Raw genomic sequence first — 14,436 nt, 5'->3', positions numbered from 1 at the left:
AAATAATTAAAATTCATCGGTACTTCATAAAAAAGACATTAACAAAGTTATCTATAAAACACCGTGCGAAAAACTTGATAACCTATTTTCGGCTCTATCTTTTCTCGAAAATGCAAATGTCATTAATGAAAAAACGAACGAACAAAATTTTTGATCTAAAAATCCATAAGACAAAAAGTTGTGAGGCAAAATTTTCCACAAAAATTAAATATGTACAAAAAATCAAAGCATTCACTAAAATCCAAAATAAAACAATAAAAAACAGATCATCTCAAGAAGTGATAATATCTAATATATTTCTATTCTTGTTTAACTCCATATACTTCACTTTCGTTAATAAGCCGAATTTTCCCCTGCATAACACAGTCACTCGAAATAAGTGCAACAACGCACACAACAATAGAAACAATGAGGCAAGTTAAACAAGCTGCAAGCGAAGAACTAGCAGAAGGAAATGAAGAATTAGGATCTGATGAAAGCGAATTAATCAATGAAATAACGGAGGTTGAATTGTCTGGTGAAAGAGAAGGGAGAAGTGCAATATTCTATCGTATGTATTTAAAGATTTGAAAGGAAATAAAAGTAACTAATTAAATCAATAACAATAACAAACAGGTATTCTCACAATTCCTTGAACAATGATAAACATCAAAATGACGCAAATTGTTTTCAGTTTTGATCGCGAAGCCTTATTGTACATAATAAAAGCTAGGATAGTGATGGATGACTGAAAGATAAAAAGGCATAATGACAATGTTGATGAAGTTGCAATCAAAGGAGGACTTTGAATTGTTGAATATAGTGTAGCATCAGTATAGCCCGAATTAAAAAATGGTGACATGGATTCAAGAGCTTGTGCAGAACCAATGCCAGCACCCGCAGCTAATTGAATAGAAATTCATTTGAAAACATATTTTAAAATTTTGAAGCAATCAACAAGTGATACCAAAAGCATGAATAAGAAAAGTTCTATGCGATATTACATTTGTATCCGTGTCTTTAAATGGGAGTGCATGACGAAGTTTGCTGCAAATGAAACAATAAATTTTTAGATTTTGAAATACTAAAAAGATCTTGAATACCTAATGATAAAATATAACAAATATCGAGCTATTTCTGTCGTAATAATGCTCATTGGCAGATAAAAATATGACCCTTCTTTGGCAATATTAAACAACATTGAAAATCCACTCAATGGGAATAGAAGAAGAACGAATAAAAAGCCAGATGAGAAAAACACAACCAATGAAGAAGGTCTATTGCTAATTGTTAGTAATATTAAAGCAACAACCGGAATCCCGAAAGTTAAAAATATACATCCAATAAACAAAACAAGGCCCATAATTAAAAGTTTGTGGGAAGATCGATTATAATCAAAATCAATAAATTCATACCTTGTGAAAAGCTGTAAAATCAAATAAAGTTCCAGATTATTTATCCAAAATGTCACAATGGTTCGCCATAATTCATTTTGCCTTTTTAATGTATTTTTTCAATTCATTTTGTTTGTTCCAGCAATTGAATGAAAATAATAATGATATTGTAATTAATTGCATCGCAAAGGATATGAATATCCCCCACCCCCGCTATTTTTTTTTATCCATAAAATTTCAAACAATTTTGTTTTTTATCTTAAGAAGACAATCTGTGAGTTGAGCTTAGCAATAAATATTGGATTCGAATAACGTAAATTTCATTCACCAACCACATGATAATTATTATTCCCAGCTGTTTTTTTGAATCATTCTTTCGAAATTAATACACTTGGAAAACGCAAATTACGATTTTTGTTTATTGTTTTCAATATTGTTTCAATAGTCCAATCGTTAATTCCAAGCAAGGTGCATAAATTCAAGTGAGGGTTTGAAGTATTTCTGCAAAATACAAGTTTAACAGCTTTATTTATGCAAAAAAGTTTTTGTTCTTAATTATCTTAATCTATTTCAATTCCTTTCAATTATTCTTCAATATTTTCTTTGATATTCTTTGCTGTTATCACGCTTTTGCAATATCATTTATTCTTGATTTGTGCTTCTCATTTCATTAAACTCGTATATTCTTTAATAATTAATTCATCGGCATTTTTCAAAGAAACAATTTCATTTTCCTATTTTGCGTTTCTTGGTACATTATCTTTTTTTTGCAACTCCATATTCACTTCCTTCAACTTCCATTCGCTTCCTTCTCAACCTTTAACACCTCCTTCTTCAGCAAAGCAAAATCTTCATCAAATGATCTTGTTTAATATAACGGATCCGAAACTCAAAAATTGAAATTAGAAAGAATATCCTCATTCAACCTGAATAGCTATCTCTTTGAACGGCGCAAATGGAATAATTCAAGTAGTGGAGCTGTCCATGGTGGTGCACTTTATGTTTCTTGTACAAATGCAAATCTTGCAATCACATCAAGTTCATTTTATCATTGTTCAAAAACAAATCTTGGTGGAGCTTTAATTTGCGAGTTTTTGTTAAATGTTGACATCTCAAAATCCAATTTCACAAACGGCTCTGCAACTCGCGGAGGTGCAATTTGCATTGACGGTCGACAATCATCTTCCGTTTATTCATTTTCAGATAATAGAATTGAAAGTTGTTCAACAACATAATGGTGTGGAACTGGTTGGTATTTCTATATTGGTGATTTTTCTTCAAACGGTCAATTCTTGTTTTCCAAATGCAAGTGCATCTCAAATTCTGGTGGTGATTCTGCTGGTTCTCTCACATTCAATTGGCCTCCACAAAATAAACCAAGTCAATTTTCAATCGTTGAGTGCCAGTTTATAAATAACAAATTGATATCAAATTCAACTTCATGGGGAGGTGCTGCGTTGTGTTGTACAAGAACATATTCCTGGATGAATGAAGTCAAATTTATTTCATTCTGCATCTTCGATGACAATATAGCTGAAAAGGATTCAAAGAAAAAGCTTTTATTAAGGAAGTGGCTTCAATTATGCATTCGGGTTATGCAACTCAACGAACAACAAAGTCCGGAAGAAAGACAAAAAATTGAAGCAGAATTCCAAAGCAGTATCCATTTGATCAGTTAGAACAAAAGAATTGACAAAAGCGGAGAAGTTGAGAATTTCAACAAGAAAATCGTATTAACTCGTTTTCTTCAGCAGAGAATGATCTTAAAGTCTCCAAAAAATTTTCAAATAACATTTTCTTTGACTATCCATAAGTCTTCTTTGCTTGCAGAGCTAAGCCAAATGGATTTTATTTGATTTACAACAGTTTTTAAAGTCAATATCCAATTTTTTAATAACTTTCATCCATCATCTTTCATTTCCCATTTTCATTGTAATTTCATTGGATTTGCTGAAAATGCGTTGTCTGTGTAAAATTGAAAAATAATGTTTGGAACAGTACTTATGCATCAATTTCTTTGCATTTGTTGTGAGGTATGAATTTTTTATTCATTTAATCTATTCAATTTTCTTTCACATTTCCATTCCTTTTTTAAGCATTTTGCTGGAGACATTTTGAAGATATGCTGGATTTTATTCAAAGACATGCAATTGATCAGAAAAGGCGCTGATATTGAACGATTCTGTATTGGATGGATTTACTTGAGAAGAAAAGATTTCATTATTTGAGCACAAGGAAGAAAGTGAGCGAGAAAAAGAAGAAGATGGAAAAGAAAGTGAAAGGATGGGATTGATGGGAATTTGAAGGAAAGAGATGGAGGCAGAACCAATGAAGGATGGAAAGCGAGAAGAAAGAGATTGCGAAGGGAGAAGAGATGAAAAGATTCGTTTACATTTCGCAATGAGAATGCCGAGTTGACAAAAAATGAAATATTGTGTGCGTTATTGTTTGTAGAAAAATTTCATTTTTTGAATAACGAATAATTTCAGAATTGAAAAGAAATACATGAAACAACTGGACAAATATTTAAATTTTCTTTATTCATTTTGTTAATTGTATTTTTTGAAGTTTAAATAATTATATGTTTGATTTGTTTGTTTACAATCTTTTGTCATTTCTTTTTCATAAAAGGATATGCGAAGCGAAGGCTCATATTGCACTCCCTCTCATTTGTCACAAATGGATTTTAGAAGTTTCTATTCATTTTTTTGAGTTGCTGGTTTTTTTCAAAAAATAACGGAAATCATATGTTCACAAAAATGAATCAATGTGACAAATTGAGAAAGAACAAGATAGAGTTAGACGAATAAAGCGGAATGACTTGTTTGGATGTTTTCAGAAAAGAAGATGAAAGAGTGGGATGACAAGGGAAACTAGGAGAAAATATGAAGGGTGAAATGGAAGATGGAGGAGCTTTAGGAAGAAAGAGAAAGTGGATTAACTTTTGAAACAGCAAAAACAAAACGATGAAGAAAGTTGCAATCCATTTGCATTGAAAAATGAAGTTTTTTTTGGATTCGAGCGAACCATTTTCAAGAGTAATTAAGATGGTGTGCATTTTCAGATGGCATTTTCAACTTTTTGAGTCTTTGTTGGAAGATATTTCTGTTTGATGTGTTTATTTTTATTTTTTGTGAATGCAATTAATAAAATATGACAAATTAAACTTTGTCTGAAAAGTCAAACTTTATCTGAAATTATCATATTTTATTGTTGATTTTTAGTGATGCAAGATTTTTATTTTATTTTATTTTATTTTGTTTTGTTTTGTTTTGTTTTATTTTATTTTTGATAAATGAAAATATGATAGCTTCTCCAGCAAACACAAATTCATGCCTGGCTTGAACTGAAGAAATGGTATTGTTTTAGAAGTATCCCAGATGTTTTTCTAACGCTCTCAAAATGATTGCCAAAAGAAGGCTTTGGTTCTTTTTAATTGATCGAAAACTATTTATTATGATAGCTTTGATCATCATCAATAACTTGATTTGTCATATCAGAATTAATTTTCACTCCATATGAAAATACATTTGTTCCTTTTTGTATGTTTGATTTTTGGAAAGACATTTGAAGTACAAGATATCTCTGTAACTGCCATAATGGAAAGCAAAGGTATTCTTAATAATTCTAATTATTTCAATAATTCTCTCTCTCTCTCTCTCTCTCTCTCTTTCTTTCTTTCTTTCTTTCTTTCTTTCTTTCTTGAAGGTTATTCAAACGATTCACAATTTCAATCAAAAGACGATTACAATTATTTATTCGAGCAGAACACATTGTCAGGAGTGAAAAGACTGAATTCAAGTCTTTCTACAGTGAAAAACACATTTATGGGATTCCACAATTGTTCAGTTGGACTGAAAAATGTGGCAATTGAACATTCTTCTTCAACATGTGTGCTAATAACAGACAAGTCAACTCTAACGATGGATTCCTGCATTTCCCACCAAAAATCGGAATCTCCGTTTCTTTTGCAAAGTGGGTCAATCTATTTCACAAACATGAGTTTGATCCCCCAAAAGAATCAAAACCCTTCCAGCCTCATATTTTCATCTGATTATTCAAATTCTGTTATTTTGAGAAATTCCATCGTTGCAGATCTGGTTGCATCCTCTTCAGACCATTTCCTATTGAACGGAAAGAGTGAATGTGAAGAGATTAATAAATGTGCTTTCAGAAACATGTCTGTGAAATCTTCCAAGAAAAGTGATTATTGCATGGAACATTCATGTTTTCGAAGTTCAATGGATAACTGCTTCATTTATTTGTGTGTGAATGCCTTTGAAGGAGGGATCTCGAGTGGATCCTTTTCTTCAGAGAAATTTATCTGCAAAAACATTTCAACACACAATGGGAAAAGAGAAAGAAATGTTTTTCAACCAGGAGAACAAATGGACACAACAGAAAGCCAATCCTTTTCATTGTGCGAATGGGTTGATTGCACAGCACCACAAGGTGGTGCTCTTTATGTGCATGATAATGAAAACGCAACTTTGATTGTTGAAAGTTCTTCATTCACAAGATGCATTGCTGCTTTAACAAGAGGTGGAGGAATATTTGCGTTGAATATCGCTGAATGCGTTGTGCGCCATTCAACGTTCGTCCAATGTTCAGCAACCGCAAGCACGGATTATGGAGGTGGAGGAATAACGGTTGAGTGCATAATTGTTCAATCAATGGTTGACGATTGCTTTTTTAATAACTGTTCTTCGGGCATCGATGCAGGCGCAATTGAACTCCGGCAAACGAAAACAGTGAAACAGAAAGAATGCATAATAAATTCATTTTTCTTCAAATGTCGATGCAATGGATCAACTGGCAGCGTGGGAGGTGCAGTTCAACATTGGAAGTGCATCGACAAAATTGTCATTTCAAATTGTCTATTCTGCAATTGTCATTCAATGGATGGAGGTGGAGCTGTTGCGGTGTATATTAACCTCAACAATTTGGGGCTATTATTCTTTTATTCCTTTTTCCATAATAACACATGCGTTAGAGGGGGTCATGATATTGTCCTTTATGATTCTACAGAAAACAACATTGATTCCTCATGCTTTTCAACAAGAAATTCATCAAATAGAGTTAGCACAAAACATGACTCAATTGTTGATGTTAGCATTTGGCTTCGAAACGATTTTGGAAGAACCAGATTTGTTTCTTCGACTGAAACGCAACCGAATACCAAAGACACTTATTCGTGCGGAATTAATGAATCTTATCCATGCAGCGCAATCAGCCATTGTTTGAGTCAACTTATTCCTGAATATGTGACTGATATCGAGATTCTCACTGGAACAATAATCGAAACAAATAGTTTTAATTGTGGAACAGACAGTTTTTCTGTTTATGGCCAAAGTAATTTAAGCTCAATAATTCAAACAGAACTAGAGTCTGGCTGTTTTTCTCTTTTTTCAGTCTCAACAGGCACCTTGATTGTCAGAGACCTTGTTCTTGTGCATAACTCAGCACATGCAAATAATCGAGCTTCGAGGCTGTTTGAGATCACTGGAACAGGAGAAATGCATATAAGCGGGCTGAACATATCTGCTGGAAGTGAACAAAGTGAAAATACAGCATTTGCCACAGAGCTGATAAACATTCAGAACGGCATGTTTCAGATGGAAAACGTGAACTGGGCAAAGACTATCTCCGCTGTTTCATTGTTTTCGCTTTCTTCGACAAATGAAGTATCATTGACATTTTCAGGGTGCACCTTTTCTGGGATTGAAAGAACAACGAATGGAGCAGCTGTGATGTCGTTTTCCAACGACAAGGCAAACATCGACCTGGATTCTTGCACATTCGAAGATTGTGGAAGCACAACATCAGAAAATGGAGGATCGATGATGCTGTGTGTGGGAGAAACAAATGAAGTGAAAGTGGAAGGCGGTAATTTTAATGGGTGCTTTTGTTCGTCATCCAATGGTCTTGGGGGAGGAATTCTTCTTCAACTTTTGACTGGAAATTCCAATTTCCTGATTTCTTCTTCCTTTGTAACGAACACGGCTAAATGGGGAAGAGACATCTTTGTCATTTCACCCAATCTGGAAGAAACTGCAAAGTCACAAAAAATCACTTGCGTTACAGCCTCTTTGGATTCATTTGACAAAGTTCGAGGATATGAAAATGGAAACACCAGCGCTGCCATCCCTCTCTGCATCTATCTCCTTCCAACTCCAGAAGAAATCTTTGTGAGCAACTTCGAGGCATCCGATCACTCACATTGTGGAATAGTCCAATTTCCCTGTTTGGCTTTGAAGCACTCTCTCACACGTCAAACAGGAACAAAGAAAGTTGTTGTGAGTGGAATGATCTCGATGAGCGATGAATTGGCATTTGCTGGACAGAAGCATGAAATCAGAGGAAATGATGATCAAAGTGGTTGGAAAGTCTCTGATTCAAATTCAATTTCCAATTCAGCAATGATAACAGCAAGTGTTGAAACAGAATTGTCAAAACTTATCTTCTCTCTTCCATCTTCTCTTTCATCGCATTCCACTTTTATTTCTTCTTCATCAATACTGACGATATCTCATTGTTCTCTTTCTCTTCAAAATCCTTTATCAGAATTGGAATTGCTATTCTTGTCAGGTAAATCAGGAACCTTATATATTGATTCGTTTTTGGCTTCATCTATCACTTTGAGTGGAAATCCATTGATCTCATTGTCTGGAAGCAGCACAAAGGCCGATCTCATGAGCACTTTGTGGTTGAAAATGATGAAAAGTAATTTCACAGAAATAGAAAGAGCAGCTGGAAGCGGAGGCTGTGTGAGCATCGACAACAGCAAAGATGAAAATTCAAATGCAGAAATAAATATTGAAAAATGTGATTTTGATGGATGCTTTGTGCTGGCTGATGGGAGCAGAGGAGGGGCCATTGATGCTCAGTTGAAAGGGAATACTCAATTGAACATTGTTTCATGCACATTCACAGGATGCACAGCACCAGCCAAAGAAGGGAAAACTGGCTTTGGTGGAGGGATGGCACTGAAGTTAATTGATGATGATTCTTCATTTGTGATCTCATCTCCTGTTTTTGAGGCAGACAAGCCGAATGTTGCAAAATATGGAAATGACCTGTTTGTTGAATCATCCAACTTGACAAAGAGCATCACAAATACATCTCTTCCATTTGTGTCCGAGCATCTTTCTGATATTTCGTTGGATTCCATGAGAGGCTTTGATGGAAGCGACACAACGAATGCTATTCCATTGGTGTATTTCTGGTTCGCACTTGGATCAGAGATATTTGTTGGAGGCGATGGAAAAGATGTTTGCACTTGTGGTCTTTCAGATTATCCTTGTCTTTCAATTGATTTTTGTTTGGATCGATTGACTGAAGGAAATGAAAGGAATATAAACATCATTGGAAAAGGACTTCTTCAAAAATGTGTGGATCTCAGTGGGGCTGCAATAAAATCGGATAATAGCCTCATTTGCTCCTTGGAATGTCTCGCTTCGCTTGAAGGATCAGAGAAAGCAGCAATGAAGATTCAGGGAATTACAAACTTCGAACTGATAAACTTTGTGATGCCATCTTCATTCACTGGTGATGTTAAAAGTTTGATGCATGTTGGCTCAAGTGATGCGTTGTTGACTGTGAAGGACTGTTCATTCACAAAAACGGAAGAAAGCAGAGAAGAAATAATCAGCTATGGATTGATCAAGGCAGATGGAGGCACAGTTCTATTGGAATTGGTGACAATGCAATCGCTGTCTTTTTCAAAGGATGTGATTTCTGTGTTATCTTCAACGATGCTGAACATCAAAAATCTGACGATGAAGAATGTTGATCTGGATGGATCAAGTGGATTGAGCATTTCAAAGATTTCAAGAAGAGGAAAAAATGAAGAAGAACAAGATGTTATTATTGAGTGGAGTGTATTCGAAGAAGTCACCCAGAACACAATCAATGACATTCCCATCATTCAGAATGTGAATGATGATGAGCCTTTGAAAATGGTTGTAAGAAACACAACGATGAAGAAGTGTGGTGGAACGAGGTGTGGAAAGGGAGGGGCGATATTTGCGCTGTTGAACGAAGGAGGACAATTTGACTGCTTGTTTTGCACGATTTCTGAGTGCTTCTGCTCAACCACAGGAAGAGGTGGGTGGCTGTTTCTGGAATGCACCTCAACAGCTGAGCAGCCTCTGAATTTTGTGCTGTCGAATATCACGTTCAAGGATAACTCAGCGTTTAGAGGGAGAGACGTGTATGTGAAATGCCACTCACTCGAAAATCAAATTGCAGATGAACAATTCTTGCTGGACTTACGAGCGCCGTTTGTGAAGGATCTAGCAATGTGGGGCTGCACAACAGACTCGTTTGTGGGTGAAGAGGATCTGCTGCTGAGGGTGGTGAAATACCAGAGCGAGACGATCTTTGTGTCTTCTGCTGATGAAAACCACGAAGATAGCAAGCAATGTGGAGAATTGAATACCCCATGCGAGTCTTTGAATGTGGGTGTGAAACATATCATTCCTTCGTCGTATTCACAATTATTGATCTCGAAGGATACAGTTGTTGTTGGAGAATGTCGCGTGCAGAATGTTTGCATACACTCACAAGAACCTCCCTCAACTGCTTTTGTACATCTGAACTCCACAATTTCCGGAGATACAGGAAATCTTATCACGGCATCAGGTAAAATACGGATTGAGAGCGTTAAGTTTTCTATTGGTCAATGGTTTTCTTATTCTGGAAGTTCAATTATCCATGAAACAAATGGTCAATTATCTCTTTCATTTGTTGATTTTTCTTCGATTGTTGATGCTTCAAATATAGATTCAGTTGTTCTCAACTCGACGTTGTTGAGCATCGAAAATGGAATTCTGCATGTTGACAACTGCTCAGTGTCACTCCTTTCGTTCAAGAAGTCAGCTTTTCTGCTAAATGGAGATGAGATTAACATCACAAATTTCAGACTGGAACAGATTAAGTCAACATCAAATGTATTTGAGATTGGGCAGTGCAAAGAAGTTGCATTTAATTGGGTTGTGGCTGATGAAGTGGAGCTGTCTGAGGGCTGCATCATTGCGATTCATGGTTCGAATTCAGGAACAGTTTCTTTTGGAATCTCCTCATTCAAGAATTGCTCAAGGAATTCTGAAGGAGCTTCTGTTCTTTACGCTTTCTCAACATCTGCTCAAATTGTTCTTTCCAATTGTTCCTGTTCAAACTGTGGTTCTCTGTCCAACAAAGGAAGTATTATGGAGTTGAACAATGCAAAGGGTTTTTCGATGGATTTGTGTCAATTTATTGGAGTGAAAACAAAAGAAAGTGAAAACGAGAGAAACAGGGATTTTGAAGAAATATGCAAATGGAATGGATCACTTGTTCATTCAGCTAATACTTCATTGGCGATGAAGGATGTAACAATTTTTAATGCTTCTTCAGGTGGATTGTCCATATCGAGTGGGAATGTGATGATTGAGAAAGGAGAGTTTGTGAACAACAACCCATCGATTGGAAAATATCCCTCAGCTCGGAGAAACATCTTGTGTTCGGATTCTGCTCAGTTGAATATTATGAGCTTGAAGGGAGGTGATGGGCAAGAGAAGAACACCTCCCTTTGGATTCTGAATGAAGGATGCACTTTGATGGGGATTGTTGAGGAGCGAGCATCGCCATTGTTCATCCCCACGCTGCGATCGGTGGAGACAGAGGAGAAGGAAGGGGTGCTGGATGTTGTGTTCAGGGGTGCACTTCTTCTGCCATGCAACCTGTCGTTTCGGGTTGTTTCGTCGGTGGGGGATGTGGAGCAGATGGAGACACACGAGATAAGTGAGTCAGGATTTGTGAGTGAAGAGGAAGTGCATGGCACAACTGGATTGGAGATGGTGAGGGGAGCAGAGGCGAGTGCGGAAGTGAGGGTGTGCATCTTGTTTGGAGATGGCCATTCTCCCTCGGCAACTGAGTCATTCATCCTGAAGAACAGGAGCGAGGTTGAATCGAAGGGAGATGAAAGGATTGTTGAAGGAAGAAAAGAAGGGAAACTATCATGGGCATTGATTGTGTGCATTATGATTGTTGTGATATTGTTAATTGTGTCAATAATATTCATTGTTCGATGGAGAAAACAAAAAAGACGAACAAAGGAATTGGAGATAATTGTGAATGACAACATCAGAAAAGATCCGAAGGCATTTGAGATGGTGACGATGGAGATGTCACCTGAGGAGCAGTGGAGGAGGGCAGAGAAAGAGGCAGAGAAGAAGAACGATGAGAGGATGAAAAAGAGAGTGTACGAGAAAGGTTTGGGACACTCCGAGTCATCCGAGCATCTTTTGAGTGAGAGTGGCTCCACTGAATACATTCTGGGAAGAGATTCAGACAAGATCCCTCAATGGATTCTGGAGAAAGATGAAGAAGAAGAGACAAGAAAAAGAACACCATCACCATCCATCTCATCCACTTCAACCACAGACACTTCAGACACTGACACAACATTTGTTCGAACAGAGAGTTTGTGCCCAACTACGTCATCGATGTCGAATCTGGTGGATGCAATGGCCTGTTCATCTCCTCATGAGAAGCTGATTGTGGATCTGAGGGATTCTCTGTTCATGTTGTTGCACGGAAGGAATAAGACAAAGGAGATGGCGATTGGCACTCTGCAGGAGAGGGAGCAGACGGCTGCCCAAATCCTGTTCTGGGTGGCCAATCTTGCTCTTCACTCATTTGATGAAACGGAAAATCCTCTTCAGTCATTATCCAGTTTGAGTCCTCACATTGTGTTGTTCTCCGAGCACATGGTGATCTGCATCGTGATGCATTCTGACTTATTGTCTGATGATGACTCAGACTCATCATCCATCTCCTCGTCAACTGTTTTGACATCTGCCAGTGATAATGATGATGATGATGACTCCCTGCCCTCGTCTGCGTTTGAGGATGAAGATTATTTCAAAAAAGAGTATTTGAGGTGGAAGGCACCAGAGCTGCAGATCAACAAGAACATGGGAGCAACCAAGGAGTCGGTGGCATTCTCGATCGGGATGATGCTGTGGGAGTGTCTGACGCTCCAGATTCCGTTTGGTGATTATGAGGCAGAGGTTGCTGGAAAGAAGATTGTGAATGGAGAAAGGCCTGATATGGCTGCAGCTGGTGATTCTTCATTTATTGAACTGGATAAATCAACAGTGAGCGAGAAGCAAGAAGCAAGGCCAACACTGAGCGACTTGAAACGAGAATTCATCCAGAAATTCCCAGCTGGAGCTGTGATTCTCACCATGTCTGATGCAGTGAGTTACCAAGAAGGATCACACGAAAATACAAAAGTTGAAGAATCTGAATCTTTGGCTTCTTCAGAAATAAAATTGAATTAGCCGCAAAAACACTTCCAATTGAATGAGCTGAGAAATTATCAGCATCAAAGCTGAAGCTAATAGTGAAAGTTAGAAGAGAAAATCATTTTTTATTTTTCTTAAATAATATGCAATAAAAGGAACTTTGAATATGGAAAATGGTCGAATGCTGCACCAAGTTTGAAAAAAAAAAGGAAATTGAAAAGGAAGCAAAAATTCCTTTTTTCAGCCCTGATGCATCCGACGAAACGTTCACATGAATTCTGATTTTTGAATATTGAATTTCATGGAAATGAAAAAAATTATGGAAAGTGTGTTCATTTTTTCTATCTTGTTCGAAATAAATTGAATGTTTACATTTTGTTGTTTGCTTTCAAATTTAACTTTGTCACTTGCTTAAAGACTTTTTCAAATCATTTTCTCATACTTTTTTTGTGATCATAAACTTTCTTCACAAACATATTCATAATTTCGATGGCATATCTTCAAATATCTTGAAAACACTATTTATCCCTTTTTAAAGAGTAAGGCAAGACCTGATGATATGTGAACGCCTGGAATAAGTTTATTTCTGTTTATAATGTTTTATTATTTATTATTATGCAATTTTTATCTCCAAAAAACATGCGGAAACTTGTCAAAAATATAATTTCTATATTTGGAAAAAATGTCTTTTTCTAGTATTTATGGGTTTGATCAAACATTCATCAAATGTCTTTGCCACAAAGAATGTTCACAAAAACACCTATTTGTGAACTCAACGATATATTTTCGGATGAAATGGGTGCTTGGAAATGGTATTTCGAAAATGTGCTGGAAGGAGAAGCTCCTGAATGCAGACATGATTAATGCAAAATGATATTCACATCCAGAGGCAAATATTACAAATATTGGAGATTTGGAAAATGTGGCAAAAAACAGTCAGTTTTTTTTAACACATTATTGGAAAATTCGAAAATACCGCTGAGAAAGTTTTTGATGATTGTTTTATATTATTACATTGGTATATCAGCCGCACACATTTGTGAACTGCTTGGAATAAGTGAAAACACAATACATTATTGTAAGAGTGTTATCCGAGTCAGATGCACATCAACGAGGAACAAAAATCAAGCTGTCATAGGAGGGCCGGGAAGGATTGTGGAGGTCGACGAAGCGGTCTGGAGGCTCAATAAGTATGGGCGAGGGAAAAAGAAGAGACAAATTTGGATATTTGGAGCTATGGAAAGAAAACCAGAGGGAGGTGCGGGGAAGAACTTTGTGATGATTGTGCCAAATAGGAAGGCTGAGACATTGGTTCCAATAATACGAAACAAAATTCTTCCTGGATCTCGGATTATGAGCGATGAATGGAAGGCTTATGCCATATTGAAAGATAATGGTTACGCTCATGATACTGTCTGTCACAAGCGAGAATTCAAAAACAAAATTACACATGCATGTGCAAACACTGTCGAACGTCTGTGGATGAATTTACGGAAATTTTTTATAAGAACAGGATGCAGAGAAAAGTATCTAGGGGATTATTTATCTATGTGGCTGGTCAGAAGAAATTTGCAAATTCAATTTGATGAATTAATAAAGGGAATCGTCTTCGATTAAACGGAAAAAGAAAACGAATTGGAAGAATCTGAAAGTGAAGAAAGTGACTCGACAGAATCATTGCAAGAATCTGACATCAAAGATGAAAATGACATTCTTTAAATGACTGAATTTGAAGAATCATATTCACTTGGAGCTGGGGACGGTGCAAGTGC

General features: G+C 36.5%; 2 protein-coding genes across 2 annotated transcripts; one reads left to right on the top strand and one right to left on the bottom strand.

The window, feature by feature from the left end:
* Window positions 1-299: 299 nt before the first annotated feature.
* Window positions 300-1,180, bottom strand: MONOS_3357 (putative Aph-1 protein; the record flags this gene model as incomplete). The annotated part of the gene is made up of 4 exons (XM_067873352.1): window positions 300-545; window positions 614-882; window positions 947-1,026; window positions 1,083-1,180. 4 exons carry the CDS (start codon window positions 1,178-1,180, stop codon window positions 300-302), a joined length of 693 nt encoding a protein of 230 aa, XP_067733671.1.
* Window positions 1,181-6,271: 5,091 nt separating this feature from the next.
* Window positions 6,272-13,160, top strand: MONOS_3356 (uncharacterized protein; the record flags this gene model as incomplete). The annotated part of the gene is made up of 2 exons (XM_067873351.1): window positions 6,272-6,297; window positions 6,367-13,160. The coding sequence occupies 2 exons, from the start codon at window positions 6,272-6,274 to the stop codon at window positions 12,698-12,700; spliced, it is 6,360 nt and encodes a 2,119-aa protein (XP_067733670.1). The 3' UTR covers window positions 12,701-13,160.
* Between the last annotated feature and the right edge of the window lie 1,276 nt (window positions 13,161-14,436).

The sequence above is a fragment of the Monocercomonoides exilis genome, assembly GCF_001643675.1.
Source record: "Monocercomonoides exilis strain PA203 chromosome Unknown scaffold6-2077815, whole genome shotgun sequence".
NCBI lineage: Eukaryota > Preaxostyla > Oxymonadida > Polymastigidae > Monocercomonoides > Monocercomonoides exilis.
Note: the sequence above shows the minus strand (reverse complement) of the source record. Positions and strands in the feature narration are given on the sequence as shown.